The 15,243-nt window shown below is 45.2% G+C and overlaps 1 protein-coding gene across 2 annotated transcripts in view; it reads left to right on the forward strand.

Moving 5' to 3' along the window:
- TICRR (TOPBP1 interacting checkpoint and replication regulator) overlaps window positions 1–15,243 on the forward strand; it is a 472,392-nt gene that overhangs the window by 40,048 nt on the left and 417,101 nt on the right. For both annotated transcript variants that reach the window (XM_069222701.1, XM_069222703.1), the window contains exons 4-5: window positions 11,605–11,845; window positions 11,972–12,104. In XM_069222701.1, coding sequence (XP_069078802.1) covers window positions 11,605–11,845; window positions 11,972–12,104 — 374 coding nt within the window. The remainder of the gene's footprint in view (window positions 1–11,604; window positions 11,846–11,971; window positions 12,105–15,243) is intronic.

A 15,243-nucleotide genomic window follows, 5' to 3' on the forward strand; every position in this document is an offset into this window, starting at 1 on the left:
AAAGCTAGCTTTCAGTATCCAGATTGTGCTTTCGCTTATTTGGTGTAAATCTGTTCAGTAGTTTTTGAGATCTTAAAGGGAAAACAAATTTGTATATCTCTTACGATGATGACTGCGAATATTAAGAGCTCGTGCATGGCAAATGCACAGCTCTGATTGACTGCCAACATTTCAAACAAGGAAGTGTTGGCAGCCATCTTGGGACTCTGCTTCACCTGCCTGACCCAGTTGGGGCCCCAGGGATTGCCACCTTTCCATGGCAAATAAAGATTTGTGCAAGGGGAGCTGACTGCTCCCACTGAGCAAAAGCAAAAAACTATGTTTTCTGCAAACAGCTCCTGCTTGCAGAGTTTCTTCTGTTTCCATGCATGCAAATATACGTGCAGGGAAACATGAAAACATTGTTCCTTGCGGCCAACTCCTGCCGCGCACATCCAAAGGGCGTGGGCGGTGCGGGATTGGGCGGTTATAGGGGTTGGCTGCAGGGCCTGGCAGCGGGCCAGGGCCTGTAGCCAATCTCTGTCACCCACGGCCAAAGGTTGTGTGTGATGTGGGGTTGGGTGGTTATATGGGGTTTACCGCTATCCATGCCCTGCAGTGAACTTCCGCTGCGCACAGCTGAAGGCTGTCCGTGGGGGGTTGTTGAATTATCATATAGTAATTAGAATTACTTTGTTTAAAAAAACATAGAGGGATGTTATAGTTAAGAAATAGAATTAAAAAGACCTTAGAAATTGACTTAAAAAACCAAAGGTTACAGGGACGTTATAGTTAGGTTCTGAATTGATCTATATAGATATGTACATTCCTTTATTTGAGGCTATACAAGTGCAGGTCTTTTATAGCAGATATTGAATGTGGCAGAATTACATTAGCCCCTCCCAGGTGCCAGACTAGATGTGAAACTCACAAAGCCACTTTCCTTTAGTAGCCTCTTGGCTGATTTGGAAGTGGAATATCTACCAATATAAAAGGGGCCGGGTGCACAGGGGACACCAGTTCATTTTGTTTGCATGCATCTAATGGATCCTGCATCTGCATATGTTGAGTATATCCTAGCATTTGTTTAGCATGTTTTTCCTTTTGAAGGAATTGGAATTTTTTCAACGTGTCGGTCGTCTCCTGATATCAAGCCACGTACAATTTTCAAGATTCATGTGTCTCTACAGCCTGGGCAGGGCACCAAGCACTGTTTCTTCAGTAATGGTAACCTAAATCAAACTTATGATTGTTCAGGCAGCCTTGAGCAAGACTATGACCTCCAGTAGATTACCCATTACAATCCGACATAGCCTTTGGTTTTAAGAATACCCTTGGTATGTTAGTAGTCTATAGCTTAGCAGGGATGTCTTAAGAAGTGGAGTTGGGCCACAGTTCTTTGATGGGTGACAAACAATCCCAGATTGAGACCATGAATTGATAGTTTGTATCGGTGATCGTGTTTTAGTTCAAAGAAGACACTCATGGCTGGGAAGTATGATTACAACTTTCCTCCTTTGAAAGTTTTATGGAGTTCATAAACATGGAGAGCAAGGCTATCACTATCAGTAGTCAGTAAGCAGGTGCATAGAAGGAAATAACAAACTTTGGCTGTTGCTTAGTGTAGGAAAGTTACTCTTCTTGGCATGGTTACCCCCACTTTTTGCCTGTTTATCAGTGTGCTTGGACTGTTTTCACTGGGAGCCTGCTAACCAGGACCCCAGTGATTGTGCTCTCTCCTCTGAATATGTGCTCTCTCCTCTAAATACGGTTGCTTTGATACTCTTTACACCCCACAGTTGGCATACTGGTGTACCCCTGTAAGTCCCTAGTGTGTGTCTCAGGTACCCGTGACATTGGTACACCAGTGGTCCCCATCGGGCTGCAGCATGTATTATGCCACCCACGGGAGCCCATACAAACTCTCTGTAGGCCTGCCATTGCAGGCTGGATAAAAAAAAAAAAAAAAAAAAGGGTGCATTAACATTTTCACTGCTGGTCACTGCACCAGGCCACTCTAAGTCACCCCTATGGTAGCCCCCCCCCTAGCCCAGAGGACAGGGTGCAGGTTCCTGTTCATGAGGGCACCTCTGCATGAGCAGGGGTGCCCCTGTGCACTCCAGTTCCAATGCACTGGACTTTGTAAGTGTGGGGAAGCCATTTTACGCTTGTACTGGCCACAGGTCCAGCTATATAATGGTAAATCCAAACCTAGCCATGTTTGGGATCAAACATGTCGGAATCATACTTCAGTACTAATGACAGTATTGGTGGCATGATTCCATGCACTCTGGGGGCTCCTTAGAGGACACCCCCTACCCCCAAGTATTGTTTCTACCAGTCTTTCAGGGTTTGTGGGCAGCACACTCTGCTGCAGCCCCTCCAGACAGGTTTCTGCCCTCCTGCTGCTTGATCAGCTCAAGCAGGGGAAGGCAGAACAAAGGATTTCCAGTGGGAGAGGGGATGCAACACCCCTCTACCTTGGAAATGGGTGTTACAAGGCTGCGGGGGGGGGTAGCCTCCCCACGGCTTGCTTTTAAGGGCACATTTGGTACCCTCCTTGCATAATCTGGTTTGCACCAGTCCAGGGACCCTCAGTTTCTGCTCTGGCGCAAAACCACACAAAGGAAATGGAGTGACCACTCCCCTGTCGATCACCACCCCAGGGGCGGTGCTCAGAGCTTCTCCAGGTGTCCCCTTGGTTCTGCCATTTTGGAAACAAGATTTGCAGAGGCCCCTGGGAGCATCTGGTTGGCCAGAACAGGTGTCTAATGTCAATGATAGGTTGGCACCCTGCATAGTGACCGAGCCCCTTGTTAGGGCTATTTAGGGACTCCCTGGCAGGCGGGGTCACCAGATTCGGCGTGCAAGACTTCACCAGGACTCCTCTGCATCGACCTCTTCTGCTCCTGGCCGATGGAACCACTGCTGGACTTCACCTGGAACCAAACAAGCCTGCAGCTCCTGAGATGACCTCACCTTGCAACATTGTTTCTCCGACTTCTTGTAGCAATTGCACCATTTCCACTGCTGTGCATACTCCGAGGTCAGCAAGACTTCAGCTATACCAACGAAGCAAGAAGGAATCTCCCTTGGAGTGAAGGAGTCACTCTCCTGCATGCGCAGGCACCTAAGGCAACGACGTCTGTCTGCTGGGATCTGCTTTTCACAGGAACTCATTGGATACTTGTAGGAAGTTGACTCTGTATGTACTATTTCAAAGTAAGAAATAGCATGCACAGAGTCCAAGGGTTCCCCTTAGATAGTGGCAAAAAGAGATAATTCTAATGCTCTATTTTGTGGTAGTGTGGTTGAGCAGTAGGCTTATCAGAGGGTAGTGTTAAGCATTTGTTGTACACACACAAGCAATAAATGAAGAACACACACTCAAAGACAATTCCAGGCCAATAGGTTTTTATATAGAAAAATATATTTTCTTAGTTTATTTTAAGAACCGCAGGTTCAGGATTTACAAACAATACTTTAAATGAAAGGTATTTCACTCAGGTATCTTAGGAACTTCGAATCGTCACAAAATCATGTCCAGTTTTAGCAAAAATGGCAATAAGCTATTTTAAAACTAGACAGTGCAATTTCAACAGTTCCTGGGGGAGGTAAGTTTTGGTTAGTCTTGCAGGTAAGTAAACCACCTACAGGGTCCAAAGTTGGGTCCAAAGTAGCCCACCGTTGGGGGTTCATGGCAACCCCAAAGTTACCACACCAGCAGCTCAGGGCAGGTCAGGTGCAGAGGTCAAAGTGGTGCCCAAAACGCATAGGCTTCAATGGAGAAGGGGGTGCCCCGGTCCCAGTCTGCCAGCAGGTAAGTACCCGTGACTTCGGAGGGCAGACCAGTGGGGTTTTGTAGGGCACCGGGTGGGACACAAGTCAGCACAAAAAGTACACCCTCAGCGGCACGGGGGTGGCCGGGTGCAGAGTGCAAACAGGCGTCGGGTTTGCAATAGATTTCAATGGGAGACCCAGGGGTCTCTTCAGGGAAGCAGGCAGGCAAGGGGGGGGCTCCTCGGGGTAGCCACCACCTGGGCAAGGGAGAGGCCCACCTGGGGGTCGCTCCTGCACTGGAGGTCGGATCCTTCAGATCCTGGGGGCTGCGGGTGCAGTGTCTTTACCAGGTGTCGGGTTATTGGAAGCAGGCAGTCTCGATCAGGGGGAGCCTCTGGATTCCCTCTGCAGGCGTCACTGGGGGGGAATCAGGGGGGTCAGCTCCGGCTACTCACAGAGTCGCAGTCTCTGGGGAGTCCTCCCTGTAGTGTTGTTTCTCCGCAGGTCGAGCCGGGGGAATCGGGTGCAGAGTGGAAAGTCTCACGCTTCCGGCGGGAAACGTGCAGTCCTTTAAAAGTTGTTTCTTTGTTGCAAGTTGTAGTTTCTTTGGAACAGGGCCGCTGTCCTCGGAAGTTCTTGGTCCTTTTAGATGCAGGGTAGTCCTCTGAGGCCCCAGAGGTCACTGGACCCTGGGGAGCGCGTCGCTGTTGCAGTTTCTCTCGAAGTGGGGAGACAGGCCGGTAGTGCTGTGGCCAAAGCAGTTGATGTCTCCGTCTTCTCTGCAGGGCTTCAGGTCAGCAGTCCTTCGTCTTAGGTTGCAGGAATCTGTCTTCCTAGGTTCTGGGGCCCCTTAAATACTCAATTTAGGGGTGTGTTTAGGTCTGGGGGTTAGCCAATGGCTACTAGCCCTGAGGGTGGCTACACCCTCGTTGTGCCTCCTCCCTGAGGGGAGGGGGGCACATCCCTAATCCTATTGGGGGAATCCTCCATCTGCAAGATGGAGGATTTCTAAAAGTCCGAGTCACCTCAGCTCAGGACACCTTAGGGGTTAACCTGACTGGCCAGTGACTCCTTGTTTTTCTTATTATCTCCTCCGGCCTTGCTGCCAAAAGTGGGGCCGTGGCCGGAGGGGGCAGACATCTCCACTAGCTGGGATGCCCTGTGGCGCTGTAACAAAGGGGGTGAGCCTTTTAGGCTCACCGCCAGGTGTTACAGTTCCTGCAGGGGGAAGTGAGAAGCACCTCCACCCAGTACAGGCTTTGTTACTAGCCACAGATTGACAAAGGCACTCTCCCCATGTGGCCAGCAACATGTCTGGTGTGTGGCAGGCTGGTAAAACTAGTCCGCCCACACTGGTAGTCGGGTATGTTTTCAGGGGGCCTCTCTAAGATGCCCTCTGGGTGTATTTCACAATAAAATGTACACTGGCATCAGTGTGCATTTATTGTGCTGAGAAGTTTGATACCAAACTTCCCAGTTTTCAGTGTAGCCATTATGGTGCTGTGGAGTTCGTGCATGACAGACTCCCAGACCATATACTCTTATGGCTACCCTGCACTCACAATGTCTAAGGTTTTGCTTAGACACTGTAGGGGCATAGTGCTCATGCACTTATGCCCTCACCTATGGTATAGTGCACCCTGCCTTAGGGCTGTAAGGCCTGCTAGAGGGGTGACTTATCTATGCCATGGGCAGTGTGAGGTTGGCATGGCACCCTGAGGGGAGTGCCATGTCGACTTAGTCATTTTCTCCCCACCAGCACACACAAGCTGGTAAGCAGTGTGTCTGTACTGAGTGAGGGGTCCCCAGGGTGGCATAAGACATGCTGCAGCCCTTAGAGACCTTCCCTGGCATCAGGGCCCTTGCTACCAGGGGTACTAGCTACAAGGGACTTACCTGGATGCCAGGGTGTGCCAATTGTGGAAACAAAGGTACAGTTTTTAGGGAAAGAACACTGGTGCTGGGGCCTGGTTAGCAGGCCTCAGCACACATTCAAATAATAAGTTGGCATCAGCAAAGGCAAAAGGTCAGGGGGTAACCATGCCAAGGAGGCATTTCCTTACAATACTCTAACACAGGTGGTGGTTCTGAGTGGTCCTCTTGGTCCTCTCTGCCTTCTGTCTAACTTGGGAGAGGGAGAGCCCTTGCCTCTCCTTGCAGGACAGAACCCCTGTGAACCACGACTCTTGCAGCAACCAAGGCTGTTGACTCCTTCTCTGAGGGATCTTCAGGCTCCAAGAAGCCCCAGCCTCCAGCACTTCATCCTTACAAGGACATTCTCTCGTCTGCTGCTCCAGCAACGTGGGACTCCTCTTCATGTGTGCTGACTGGGCCTCACTGCAACTTCTCATGCCTGCTGCCAGTGGGTTGCCTGTGGGGGGTTATGACTGCTTCTGCTGGCTCTCCCGACTGCTGTGGGTCAGCCCGGACTCCCCTCCAAGGGTCCAGTCCTGTGGACCTTGCTGGGCCTCTTCTTCTCTGCAAATCCTGTTCTGCCCATATTTGTGTTTGCCAAGGCTTGTTGGTGGTCCTCCTGACCACTTACTAGACTGCAGACCGAAGTGGGACAGCATCTGCACAACTTCAGCGACTTCTGTTCAGTTCCTGGGCTCCACAGGTGGCCTTCATCATCCACCATCAACCCGGATCATCATCCACAGAAGGGTGGGTAGTGGCTTCTGCCCCACCTGGACACTCCTGTGTGGACTGGATTTGGTCCCCTTCTCTTGCAGGTCCTCTTTTTCCAGGATCCACCACCAGGCTGCCCCGTCAGAAGAGTGGGATCACCTTCCTTTAGGGTACTGCATGCAATTACTGCATTTCCCCTAAGAGGCGGCGCAGGAACGCCGCTCTCTCACTCTGAAAGCGGCATTCTGGATATAAGCTACATTGCATTGCAGTACTCTTGCCCTCAGTGTGCACGCTGAATGTGTATAATTTCAGAATGCACTGCAGGATGTGTTTATGACTAATGCAATATGAGAATGTTACACTTTGTGCGTTCCTGGTAATAATGATGACCTGAGCAAAACGAACAGATGATGGACAGAATGCGGAACAATGCAAACATTCCCACTTGGGGGGAAAACTGGGGTGAGTGGTGGACAAAAAAAAACATGGCTTAAACTCAGATCTTTGTGACTGGAGGTGAATTTTATCACTGTTCAGCATTCCGCCCATCATCTGTTATTGCTGCTTTTTTCACCCTAAGTGCGAAGGGTATGCCCAGATGTGGGTCCCGTGCTCACTGTTTGACTAGATTCAAGCTAGCCTGGCTGATGAATGGTGATACCCTGAAACCGGTCCAGGATGGTTGCTTCCAGTCCAGGGGGGACCTGGCTTGGCAGTTCGGGTTGGACTGTTCCCATGAGGAACAGGGTCGAGACTGATCTGCATATGGCTTGGTCCAAACTGAGGTGGAGTGGTGGGCAAAAAAAACAATGGATTAAACCCAGATCTTTGTGACTGGTGGGGTGAATGTTTGCATTGTTCCAGCATTCCGTCCATCATTATGCTTTTTTTTTTTATTTAAATGTTTTATTTAATTACTAATGAAGACCTGACAACTGCTGTGTTAGTAGAGTACTAGTAATCTGTGATAATCTGACAAATGTTTGTGTAGCAGGGTACTACTGATTAATGTTGTTTTTGGTCTCTGCTGTTTTGTTTAATACAGTATCATTCTTTGTGGTGAATTTAGTGTGTTTGTGTTTTTTGCCTTTGGGTTAAGCCGGACTGCTCGTGCCAGGTATACCAAGAGGGTGAGTAGGGGTTATCTTGGGTGTGTAGCTCTCTTGTCCTGACTAGAGTTGTGGTCCCTGCCTGGCCTGAGGTGCCTATCCTGTCCAACCAGGAACCCCATTTCTAGCAGTCATCTACATAGCCAATCTTAACAAGAGTGGGCTGGTAAGGGCCACTTCAGTGTCAAAGGTAAAAAGTTCTGTTCACACTACTGACTTATAAAACATAAAAATGTAATACTGCCACCACTGCTCTCCTAGCAAGGGCAATAGGCCCCTACCACTATGTGGGTAGCGCTTGGGGCACCCTTCCTAATTATAGCAAGACTGCACTACCTTGAGACATGCCAAATTGATTGCACATTCATATGATTGGAGTCCCCACTCCTGGGCCAAGAATCTGTTCTTGTTACTGTCATGAAGGGAGCAACCCCTTGGGAAAGGGTCGCTCCCTGTGGGGGGGCAATTTTATTTTAGGCCATTTCTGACCTCCCTTGGGGGCAGATCGTCCTGTTTATATTAGGCCGATCTGCCCCAAAACACCAGGGATTTTTTGTGTCGGTTTCACGCAAGGGGAGTGACCCCATAGGCAAGGGTCGTTACCCTTGGGGGCATTTTTATTTGAGGCCATTTCTTCACCCCCTTGGGGGCAGATCAGCCTAATAGAAAGGGGCCTATCTACCCCCAAGGGGGGCAGAAACCAATCAGACACCAGGGATTGGTGTGTGTGTTTTGTTTGGGGGGGGGGTGCAATGCCTTGGGCAAGGGTTGCTCCCATGGGGGCACATTACTGTTGGCCATATCTGCCTCCCTTGAGGGCAGATCATCCTATTTTTGTAAGGCCCATCTGCCCCCAAGAGGGGCACGAAACCCACCAGAGACCAAGGAAGAATTTTTTGTTGTACTCAAAAAAAGAGTGGTGGTATAGCCATTATGGGGACAAAGTTGTTCTGCCCACCGGTGGGCAGATGGGGCAGTTACCCCCGATCCCCTCCCCGAAAGGGGGAGGAGGGGGGGAGCCTACTAGATCCAGGGAATTAAAAAAAATTAAAATAAAAAATAAAGTGGGATGCCGACTACCAACCAGTATGGGTATGGTTATGCCCCCACCCCAGCTAAAGGGGGTAACAGTCTTTCACCTCTCCCCTGCACAATAAAACATCTTATCCCACGGCAAGCAAGAGGACATTTAATTATTTTGGGTTTTGGTTTTACATTTGGGCCATGAAAGCTTGTTTAACTTTCAAAATCGTCCCACTTGGAATGGTGAAGGCTGCACTTTTTGGACTTTAGGATGCTGCCATGTAGAAAAATCTACAAGACTTAGACACATCTGAAAACTAAGCATCCGGGTGAGTCCAGGGTGGTGTGCTTCATGCACCCTGCACCATTTTCTTAGCCACAGTGCCCTGCAAACCTCCAACTTTGCTTGAAATCAGACATTTTTCCTACATTTATGTGATGGAACCTTCCGGAATCTGCAGGAAACCACAAAATTCCTACCACCCAGATTGTCTCATCTATACCGATAAAAATTCTGCCCCACTTGTCAGCTTAAACAAATTTTTTTTCCACTGTCCTTTTGGACCCCTCAATTTCGACAAGTTGTTGGCTCTTTCCTGTCACAGGCACATGGCCCACCTATACAAGTGAGGTATCATTTTTACTGGGAGACTGAGGGGAACGTTGGGTGATAGGAAATTTGTGCCGGTGCAGTGACCCCACACAGAAATGTGGGGATTTTTTTTTTTTTTTAAAGCTAAATTTGAAGTTTGCTGAGGATTCTGGGTAAGAAAACACTGGGGGATCCACGCAAGTCACACCTCCATGAACTCCCTTGGGTGTCTAGTTTACAGAAATGTTTCTGTTTGGTAGATTTCCCTATATGGCTGCTGACCCCAGGACCAAAAACGCAGGTTACCCCCCATACCCTCGTCCCCCGCTAAAACAGGCAGTTTTGTATTCAATTATTTTGATGTGTCCACTTAGTGGTTTGGGCCATTTCCTTTCACAGGCACTAGGCCTACCCACACAAGTGATGTACCATTTTTATCAGGAGACTTGGGGGAAACGCTTAGTGGAAGGAAATTTGTGGCTCCTCTCAGATTCCAGAACTTTCTGTCACTGAAATATGAGGAAAACGTGTGTGTATGTGTTTTTATTTTTTTTGCCAAATGTTGAGGTTTGCAAAGGATTCTGGGTAGCAGAACCTGGTGAGAGCCCTGGTTTTGTAGATTTTCCTAGGTGCCAGCTGAGCTAGAGACCAAAATCCACAGCAAGGCACTTTCAATAAACATGTCATTTGTCAGGGTAAAAATGTGATGTGTCCATGTTGTGTTTCCTGTCGTGGGCACTAGACCTACCCATACAATTGAGATACCATTTTTATCGGGAGACTTGGGGGAACATAGCATAGAAGAATAAGTGTTATTGCCCCTTGTCTTTCTCTACATTTTTTCCTTCTAAATGTAAGGCAATGAGTAAAAAATACATCTATTTGAGAAATGTTCTGTAATTCACATGCTAATGTGTCCAAATAACCACTGCTTCTTAACACCTTATCTTGTGCCCATTTTGAAAATGCAGAGGTTTCCTTGATACCTATTTTTCACTCTTTATATTTCACCAAATGATTTGCTGTATACCCGGTATGCAATGAAAACCCATTGCAAGGTGCAGCTCATGTATTGCTTCTGGGTACCTAGGGTTCTTGATGAGCCTACAAGCCCTATATATACCCGCAAACAGAAGATTCCACTGTAACTGTATATTGCTTTTGAAAATCTGACATCGCAGGAAAAAGTTAGAGCAAAACGTGTAGAATTTTTTTATTTTTTATTTATTTTTTTGGTCACCACAATTTCAATATTGTTTTATTTCAGCTGTTATTTTCTGTAGGAAAACCTTGTAGGATCTACACAAATTACCTCTGGCTGCATTAAGAATTTTGTCTACTTCTCAAATGTTTAGCTTTCTGGGATCCAGCATTGGTTTCACACCATTTCTGTCACTAACTGGAAGGAGGCTAAAAGCACAAAAAATAGTAAAAATGGGGTATGTCCCAGTAAAAAGCCAAAATTGTGTTGAAAAATGTGGTTTTGTGATTCGAGTCTGCCTGTTCCTGAAAGCTGGGAAGATGGTGATTCTAGCACCGCAAACCCTATGTTGATGCCATTTTCATGATGATGGGAAATTCAGTGATGCCACATCCTGTGGAGGTGTATGATGGGAGATCCAGTGATGTCACTTCCTGTGCTGATGGGTGGTGGGGAAAAATCGAATTACATGAGAAGTAGCTGGGGAACGTGAAGGCACAGTCTGTTTTATCCTTGACATTAAGAAGGAAAATAATGTAACTACCTTCAAGGCAAATCCTAACGTTAGTGGACTTTACAGACGTCTTTATCATATCCAACAAAATCGAACAGTCTTAGTAGTACACTGTTCCCAAAAGTCTAACAGCCTCATTCTGATGGATACAACTCCCTGCAATCATTTTCAGATGCTGAGAACGTCACACTATCTGTCTGCGTCAAACAGACGTTTTGTGATAGAAGTTGGCCTTAACTCGAGTAGACAGCCCTATAATGTATACATTGTTTGGTTGACAGTCTCTTGTATTCTTCAGGATTACAGGCTTGGATCTTTGTGTATGGTATAATAATTATGCATCTACGTCTTGGGAAATGCATCATTGGCCTTATACTCGTACAAGCCAAATACTGTAATCTGTGAAGCATCCCCATGTGTAATTTTGCAAATGTTTTGTGAAATACATTATGGTACTATTTTAGTGAGGATCCTGTGGTGAATCAGGACATCAAATTTGCCTGGTTATTTGCAGGAAAGAATATTCCGGAGGTGTATGTTGTCATTAATAAATCGCCATCATTTTCACTCTTAGGGGCAAACGTAATATTTGCCTTAAAGGAGGGCTTTGTGGTACTATTTGTGCTATATAAATAATGAACGTAAACGTACATACAAACTTCATCAAGCAAGGAATTGGAAGAAAACATGTGCTTTCCATATGATTTGTGTGCAATAATTTTCCTGTTTTAGCGTTCACTTGTATCTATTTTGAAAGCATATTCTTGTGTCCTAGATTACTGATGTCTCAACCTGTGAAGATTTAGTGCCCAGCACTGGCATACTCTCGCCACTTTCTGATGGTGTTGCACTTCTGACTGTCCTCAGCACCGCAAACATAGTTGAATTCGAGAAAATGCTGACTTGTGGGTCACTGACAGATTGCTCAGATGATGTTAACTCTGATCTTCCCGATATTGTGAACAGTGTATTAAACCATGTTTACAGTGGCGACGAGGATGATGAACCAAAGTCAGGTTAGTGTTTGTACTGACCATTCTTCCGTAATGTTAGCAGCCATGCTGCTTGTGTAGTTTCTCTTTTTAAAATGCCTTCAGTGCCTCCTCGCATTGGTGATTTAAGGATTTTCCTTTTCCTTTCAGGAGCTGTTCCAGTTCCAGATTGGGTACAGCAAGAACTTGATCGAACCAACCGTTGGAGTAGTTCAGTTGTTGAAGGGTGGTATTCATTGTCAAACGACACTGGTGCAAGTTCTGATTTAATGGAGTCATTTAGGTAATATGATGGGTATTCCTGTCTGCTGCTGTCAGTCTCTGTGCACATATAGTTTTTATTCACATAATTGACAAAGGTCTTTATCAGGCACCTTGTAGTCCTGTGCAAAAGCATTCCTTCTTACTGCGTTGCAACCTTTGCTTGGATTGTCTACATTTGCTTGCATATTCCTGGGTCAGTGTTATGTGGACCATGATTTAGATTGTCATATTGCCAAGCTAATCTTGGTCACATCCAATAGATTCCCATTGGTAGTACGGGTAAAATTGACTGCTGTTGCATAAACCTCTCTCAAATGGTCATGGATAGGATCCATGTTGGGGGACACTGAAAACCTGCCAGAGACATGTATATTTTTCTGGCTTCTCTTCACCCTGGTAAAGAACATAAGCAAAATTATGGTAGAAAATACCAGTTACAGTGAGCAAAAAGAATAAACAAAGTAAATAATAAACAAAGTAAATAAAGTTAAAAAGATCACTGTGTTAGTAGGAAGAGGAACTGAATTATCACAGTCTCAGCTAAGTGAAATTAGCACCTAAAAGTGTGCCACTGGGAGAGGTGCTGTACATTATTGCTTACACTTCTGGTAAAGGCAGGCTGCACCTTGCATGCAAAGCCAGGCACTGTAAGGGCCCAGTTTGTTATCCACCAGTGTCCTTAAAAGAGAACCAAGCTTCCTGCATATATACCTGTGATCCGTTTTTGTCTCAAAGTTTAAGATGCGTGCACTGTACTGTTTTCAAGACAATTCTCGCCATTTAGGAGCAAAGAAGATTTTAATGGTAATTCTTGCAATCTTACTCGTGGCCATGCTTACAACAAATCTGGCACCTATGTCCTCACTCTGCTATATAGTCATATCTGGACGGAACGCACAGTGTCATAATATGCAAAAGCCAGTACATTTGTGTATACATAATTCATAGTGAAATAAAAGCAGTTGATAATATCAATAAACAATTTGAGGCCTTTGGCAAAATGGTGAAGTAATACATGCAAAGTAAAAAAAAAGTGACAATATATTATACTCTTGAATTAATAGCAAACATCATTAGTGAATATATACATATATCTATATTACATTGGTAAGCCTTCTTATTGAATGTTTGCCCATGGTTTATCACAGACAGGTCTAACATTGAATTATTCTCTTAATTCACAATGCTGAATTTATTTGCAGGATATTTAGCTTCCCTAACCAACTAATATTGTTAAATAGATGGTTAAAACACTTTTTGTCTCTTGTATTGCTAATAAAAGAATTGCTTTCGTAATGGAAGTGCTTCTTTTAGACTGTTAAGCAGCACACCTGCCAAGTTCCCCCACTCAAAATTGTGGGAGGGCGTTAATAGCATAGAAGCATGGATCTTGCTTCTTGCCACTGGTGTGACATGTTCCTTAGAGTTTACGGTGTAGTGTTTGTGCACACTTCAAGGCAAATATACCCTAGGTAGAAGTACTCTGTAGCTGCACTGCCGCTCATATGGATGCTTCAAAATCATCTTTGAAAGTGAACGGCAAGAAGGATGACTCTTGCACTCTTTAAGATAGGAGCCACTCCCATGAATACATTTGAAGTTGAGATCCTTGAAAGTTTGGGATCACGCCAAATAGTCGTATATATTGTAAGCAACTTAGTGCTTGTATTCCTCCCGGCGGCAGCCACAGCTGTTGTGTTTGAGGCGTTAAAAATACTACTGGGAAATGTTCAGCTGCCGCAGGTAAAGACCTTCATTTATGTGTTCGACAAGATTTTAATTTGTTCGCTTTATGAACGCGCCATGAGGTCACAGTTATGTTTGTCCAAAAGGGAATGTCATAAGCCCTAATGGGAGAGGACTAAAGTTACATCACAACATTTCAGCCTTTTGAACATTAAGTAGCTAAACCTATTCAAGACACAACCCCCAAAATGAGGTATTTGTTTTTTAAATATAGCTTCTCTTCTCAACAAGTACATGGATTTATGGAATGTGAGAAGCGGTTTCCTACACTAACTGGCAGTCTTGCCATGCCTAACATGGTCTAAAAGAGCATGTAGAGTAATCAAGCAGTACACATGGTTCCATCAATGTAGGAGATAGTTGTTGTGAATGAGCACGAAATTGTTGTAAATGCCATAATATTAAAAGGTCATAATGTGCCATGGATATGTCCCGTGGTTTAACTACGTTATGTTGGAATCAGCTGGATAAGAGGATTTGTCTTTTATTTGTTGGATTTAAAGTAAATTAAAGTTTCATGCTTTCCTTCTTCATTTTTTGTCGTTAAGTAGTGTAATACTAGGCAAACAGCTGCCTTATCGAAGTGCAGAGGCTATCATATGAGATTTAAGAGTGTGTAGGCTTTTATAAAGCTTGGAGAGTGCACACATTTGATCCTTTTCTTGTCGAAAGAATGAAAAGCTGCTTTTAATAATTTAGACCACTGATGATGGAACAGTAACAATAGAATCTATATCTAAGCTATGTTTTAACATTGTGAGGGAGAAGGTGTCTTGCAGTGACTCCCTATCAAGTTTTGTAACATCTTACAGCTGATTTCTTTTATAGCAAAGCATATATCTAGAGCAGATTGGATGAGGTGGACCTAAACGAAAGTCGGTTAAATCCATATTATCATGTTATTTGCTTGGGTAGCTTAATCAAACCAACGTCCGACATGAACAACTACATTTACTGGAAGTTGATATGTTAAATGGTGAATATCTGGGATCTAGTTTGAGTAGTTTGCCAGTGTTCTTCTATAAAAATCAGAGAGCACATTTGTTGCTTAGCAGACGCTACAAAGCCATGCTGTTTTCACAGAGGACAATGTTGTCTTCATGTTATTTTTAATTAGAAGTATGAAGGCAGTCATATTGTGGGTCATGTGACATATTTTGATTAAAATTTCCGCTGGATCTAAAGTAGATTGTACATGATATGTATTCTGAACCATTTGGGAGTTCGGCTTTTCATTGTCTTCCTCACTTGACGGATGTTCCATTCATCGAAATTGTATACAACTCTCTCTCGTTCAGCCATCTTCAGTGTTTCAAGTCTCCTCTCTTCTGGGAATCCATTATCTTGTCCTTCTCTATACTTGGAATTTCTGATGGATACAACTACCTGTGGATTCCTCACCCAATGAATTC

Source organism: Pleurodeles waltl, chromosome 3_1 (genome assembly GCF_031143425.1).
Source record: "Pleurodeles waltl isolate 20211129_DDA chromosome 3_1, aPleWal1.hap1.20221129, whole genome shotgun sequence".
Classification (NCBI taxonomy): Eukaryota; Metazoa; Chordata; class Amphibia; order Caudata; family Salamandridae; genus Pleurodeles; species Pleurodeles waltl.